The 5,276-nt window shown below is 36.6% G+C and overlaps 1 protein-coding gene and 1 long non-coding RNA gene across 3 annotated transcripts; one reads left to right on the plus strand and one right to left on the minus strand.

Moving 5' to 3' along the window:
- Window positions 1-376: 376 nt before the first annotated feature.
- LOC100639455 (replication factor C subunit 3-like) lies at window positions 377-1,597 on the plus strand (the record flags this gene model as incomplete). The annotated part of the gene is made up of 4 exons (XM_003389663.2): window positions 377-513; window positions 986-1,084; window positions 1,148-1,217; window positions 1,386-1,597. Coding segments are annotated over 4 exons (498 nt in total), but the record flags the coding sequence as incomplete, so codon positions are not given.
- Window positions 1,598-3,180: 1,583 nt separating this feature from the next.
- Window positions 3,181-5,276, minus strand: LOC109585801 (uncharacterized). 2 transcript variants are annotated; one of them, XR_002186664.1, is made up of 4 exons: window positions 5,251-5,276; window positions 4,680-4,859; window positions 3,407-3,533; window positions 3,181-3,333 (listed from the first exon to the last, which is right to left on the minus strand). It is a non-coding gene; the product is annotated as an uncharacterized LOC109585801 (long non-coding RNA). The 2 variants fall into 2 exon arrangements; XR_002186663.1 differs by lacking the exon at window positions 5,251-5,276 and having other exon boundaries at window positions 4,680-4,937.

A 5,276-nucleotide genomic window follows, 5' to 3' on the forward strand; every position in this document is an offset into this window, starting at 1 on the left:
AGAAAACTGGCCAAACACAGTTGATATGATCGACTTCACCTTCTTCATATAATCTAGAATAGCTTGCAGCCACTTCGTGGCCTTAGCCATTCTGACAATTATATACCAAGGTAGAGGTTTTGTGGGATTTATTTCACTTTGTTAAAACTTGATAAGTGGACAGTTTTACAATGACAATTACTAGCAGGTTAATAAGTGTTTTGGAGTTTTTAAAAATAATTTTAAGCAGTGGTATAGAAAACCTACTGTAGGGTGACTAGGGTCGTCTAAATATTAAAGTTAAATAACCTTATTTATGATGATATTGGGGGTATGGGGCAGAGCCCCTTAATGTTTTACATTCTTCTAGTATTTAAATTGTTATTTATTATTGTAGATATGTAGTGTCCTGCAGTATGTTTGTCATAAAGAATCATTGACTATACCAGATACACTAGCCAAGAGGATTGCAGAGAAGTCAGAGAGAAACCTTCGTAAAGCTATACTGCTTTGTGAGGCGTGTCGTGTTCAGCAGTAAGTGAATCATGATTGAGACACCAAACAGATCTGATTGGGTGCATGTGTTTGCTGCATGGTCAATTAATCATTCATGATGAGGAGCTTGTTGTGAATTCCTTGTCACTTGTGTGAGTAATAATTAATTGGCCATACAGCATTGAGCAAACACATGCAACCAATCAGATCTTGTTGAGTGTCAATTGTAATGATATTAATTATGTGCTTTATTTTGACAACTCTTTATTTTGGTGATTTGCTATAAAATTTTAATTAGCGGTTTTTAATTTGACAATTTTTGTGTACACATGCATTACTGAGCATGCGTATTAATGATTGGCAGTTTTAATATTGGCAATTCTGCTTGCAAATTGTCAAAATAAAACTCCGCCAAAATAATGTGCTATATACGGTATGTGCTGTACATTAAGATGAACCTCTTTCGTTCTATCTTTCCCCTTCTTATCTCTTTTTCTCTTCTTCTCGATAGGTATCCCTTCAATGATGATCAGGTTGTTCCTGATTGTGAGTGGGAGGTTTTCTTACGTGAAACAGCTGCAATGATCATCACAGAGCAGAGCCCTAAGAGGTATATTGTAACACAAAAGCAATTGTAATAAATTAATTTAAATGTATTGTCTTTATTTTTGAGGTTACTTGAAGTAAGAGGACGTTATTATGAGCTGTTAACTCATTGTATACCACCTGATATTATTTTTAAAGTAACTAAGAGAGAGAGAGAGAGATAAGAGAATGATAGATTCATAGTGATTTTTGATTGAAAGAGAAAACTTACTTCTACTGGAAGAAAGGGAGAGATTACACATGTACATGTACATGTATATAAAATTAAATTGTAACATTTTTTCTAATATTTTTTTATTCTACAGAGGATATTGACTGAGCTGGTTGCTAACTGTGATGGTACATTGAAAGCTGAAGTGACTCAATTAGCAGCTCAGTATCAAGCTCAGTCACAACTGGGTAGTAAAGCAATCTTTCATCTTGAGGCCTTCACAGCAAAATTTATGAGAATATATAAACAATTTTTAGAGGAAGGACTGGAGAGTATGGGCTTCTGATACAGTGCCTACAATTATTTTAATAATCTCTGTTTACTTTAATAATTATTGATCCGCACAATACTCAGTATAGCACTGAGCCACACGGGGATACCCTGTATATGAACTGAGGGGGTCGTATAGATACTGTATGGTCATATGATTATAGACTAATATTCGTGGTATACCGCAGATATGCAGAGTGGTAAGCCATAGGGCCGCCCTCTGCACATTGTGCACAATCATTTTATAAGCTGCAGTGCAGCACAAATTCACCGGCATTGATAGCAGGACGATAGCCTCGGAAATGGTAGTTCTGCTATTATGTGTAATGTGGTTTAGAAGAGGAGTAAGAGCTTTCAACTTCGTACGAGAGCAGGCAGCTCCTGCACCAGCTCTCCCTCAACCAGAAAGTATGGAACTTACAGGACCTGCAGTGGTTATTGTTGCTGGTTCCTTCTTGTATAAAAATGAAGCACTTCATTTCTTAGTGCATCTCAAGCATGAATCTGAAACCAGATACAGAAAGGAGGAAATGGTTACTGGTTAGTGAAAAAGAAAAGTACTAGCTAATTAATTTTTACTCTTCTATTTGCAAACTCTTTCTGCTGACAATGCATTATAACACCCGGGCACCGAGGGCCGCAGGCCCGAGGACGAGGTGCTGATAAATGAATTTATGTCCCTGCCTAAGCCAAACTTCAAATTAAGGAGATGGCTGCTCTGCTCGCTGCTCTGATAAAGAGAAGACATTGAAACTGAACATAATAGTACTTTTCACAGTAATGACAGCCCGAAGAAGACCCCTAGGAGTACAGTATCAACGCTGCTTCTGGCCGAATTAGGCTATCCGTATATGATTCCAAGTTTCCAACTCTGCCAGGCGTCAGTAGTTGTAGCAAAACGGCCGGCACTATCGTCATGTCTCGATTATACTTACCGAAGTACTTCTTCTGTTGAGTGACAAGTTTATTTTTATTGTTCTTTTTTCACTTGAAATCACCGTCTATTTTGTTATTTTAAAGTTGCAGGCTATGTAAACCGTTGTTAACTACTGAGCAGTGCTTATCATCATTGAAACATCAAAGGGATTTATCATGCCCATAGATATACAAACATCAGCACTGCAGCGTCTTTAGTTGAAGTTTGGCTTAGGTAGGATTAATGGCTGTTTACAGCCTGATCTAGATCTAGACCTATCTCAGTGTATTCATTCAAGGGCCTGGCTTATTTTTGGTGATAGATCTATAAGGCTTTATATACTACTGTTTATTTTCAATAGGTTACATCTAAGATTCTAATTGCAAAAAATGATGGACACTGACTGAACTAGCTACTCAGTCAACTGTATTATTGACTATTATAGCTAGATAGCTACAAACAAAATTGTCTTAAGCTGTCTATCTTTTCTATTGTTTTTTTCCCATAACTATTTTGGTCAAAGTTGAGAGTATTTTCTTAGAGATAGGAGTGCATAGTGCTGAGAGTTCACACTCAGTGTTGTGTACATACTTGTTGCAGCTAGGTCCATGCACATGCAGTCCCTCATGGAAAACTAAAGACAGATCTCTTTAGGCAGCTGGCATTGCTTAAGCATGTAGTGAGTCTGATCATTTATATATAATAGATATTATTTTAAAATAGACATAAAATATACTGGAATGTATGTAAATCTTATAATGCTGTCATAAAAAGATTGTTTCATTGCTATTTGTCGAATTTAGCTGAAAGAATTAACTCAAGGATGTCTGTATCTTTTATCAGTGACTCATTTTCACTGCATGTGAGAGAGAGAAAGGAAAGTTTGAGGAAGAGATAATACGAGTATGAGTTGAGGATAAAACACTCACTCATCTTCAGCCTCATCACTCGTATCATCTTTGTTCTCATTCTTTATACCAACAATGGCTACAGACTACAGTGTCCTCTTCTTGTGCAGTCCTTACCCTACAAGCATTAGACCATGGACAACAACACCTATCAGAGAATAAAGGTTAGGTAATAGCACAGTTGACATAAAACTTGAAAGACTATAGTGCAATAACATTTACTCGTAGAGTTTAATACACTTGGAGATTTCACACAGTATACTATACAAGCAACCAAGCCAACCATAGACTGACAATTGATACCCATTAATGAATAAGTCCACCTATTCCATAATCCTGCCCATTCTCACAGCAGTACAAACAGTGGATTTTTGTAGCCATAGCTATAGAACATGCCCAGCTAGCTAGCTGAGCTGAACACACCTACTGGGCTGTGATATCTTATTCTTGCAGCCATAGCTATAGATATAACATGCCCAGCTGAGCTGAACACACCTACTGGGCTGTGGTATCTTGCACACTAAACAAATTTAGAACACTTTGTACATAAATGAATGAAAAATGATTGGTATAACGGTGACTAATCCCATATGGGCAATCATAATGATGAATGATCATGAACAAGAGCAGTAATAATGATGAATCACTGTATCATTTGCCATATCTAGTACATGGCAGTGTTGAGTGTCATGTATGATATACTTGTATGATGTGTAATAACAGGAGCCCATGAAAGGGATGGGCTCCTGGTAACAAATAATACAGTGTATAGCAAAATAATGCACATAGACAAGTAACGTGATCATTCATCATTATGATTGCCCATATTGAATTAGTTACTGTTAAACCAATCATTTTTCATTCATTCATGTACAAAAAGTGTTCTAAGTTTGTTTCAAGATACCACAGCCCAGTAGGTAGTTCAGCTCAGCTGGGCATGTTATATCTATAGCTATGGCTGCAAGAATAAGATATCACAGCCCAGTAGGTGTGTTCAGCTCAGCTAGCTGGGCATGTTCTATAGCTATGGCTGCGAGAATCCACTGTTTGTACTACTGTGAGAATGGGCAGGATTGTGGAATAAGTCCATCTGGGTGTAATAGCTATTAATGGGTGTCAATTGTCAGTCTATGGTTGGCTTGGTTGCTCAGCAGGAGTTAAGCCCACCATCCACTAGTCAACTTTGTTGAAAAAAACTTTGTGGTTACTTTGATGTGCTGTCAGCTCTGTTGCCTGAAATCAGTTAACATTTTATTATTTGTTAACCTATTATAATCTAATTTAATTACTGTACCTTTCCAGTATCCTCCATCTAAATATGTCAGCAAATACATCCATTAAAGAATTGTTTGAGTTCTGTACAGTAAACTCAATGTCGTTCAGTTCTTCCTTTATCTCTTCCTCAGTGTAGTCCTTACGTAACCTGTGGAGGGTCTTATCTGCTTTCTTGCTCTTCCCTTTCTTCACTAGCCACCTGCAGTGAGGGAATGATGCATTGGAAATTTGGAATGTACATGTATAGATGGGCATTTGTCAGCTTCTATGCTGTACAAATCAATAAAACAATCATATAAAACCTTTGAATTTTTAAATGTAAATTTTGTGAAGCATATAGTAAAATCTATCTGCTGCACATGTATGTACATTTATGTATATTAAAGTTATACATTCCATTTCTTAATCATTAGATCTACTGTATTTACACATGTACATGTACAATAATGCTTTGCTTTCTCATGTAGCTCTTCATGATAGCGTGGCCAGGGGGCTAGCCCCTTAATGTTTTACATTCGTCTAGTTATTATAATAATAATAATAATAATAATAATAATAATAATTATTATTATTATTATTATTTATTGTACCTGGGTGTCTCTGGTAAGAATATCAT

This window comes from Amphimedon queenslandica, unplaced genomic scaffold, assembly GCF_000090795.2.
Source record: "Amphimedon queenslandica unplaced genomic scaffold, v1.1 AMPQUscaffold_13008, whole genome shotgun sequence".
Lineage (NCBI taxonomy): Eukaryota > Metazoa > Porifera > Demospongiae > Haplosclerida > Niphatidae > Amphimedon > Amphimedon queenslandica.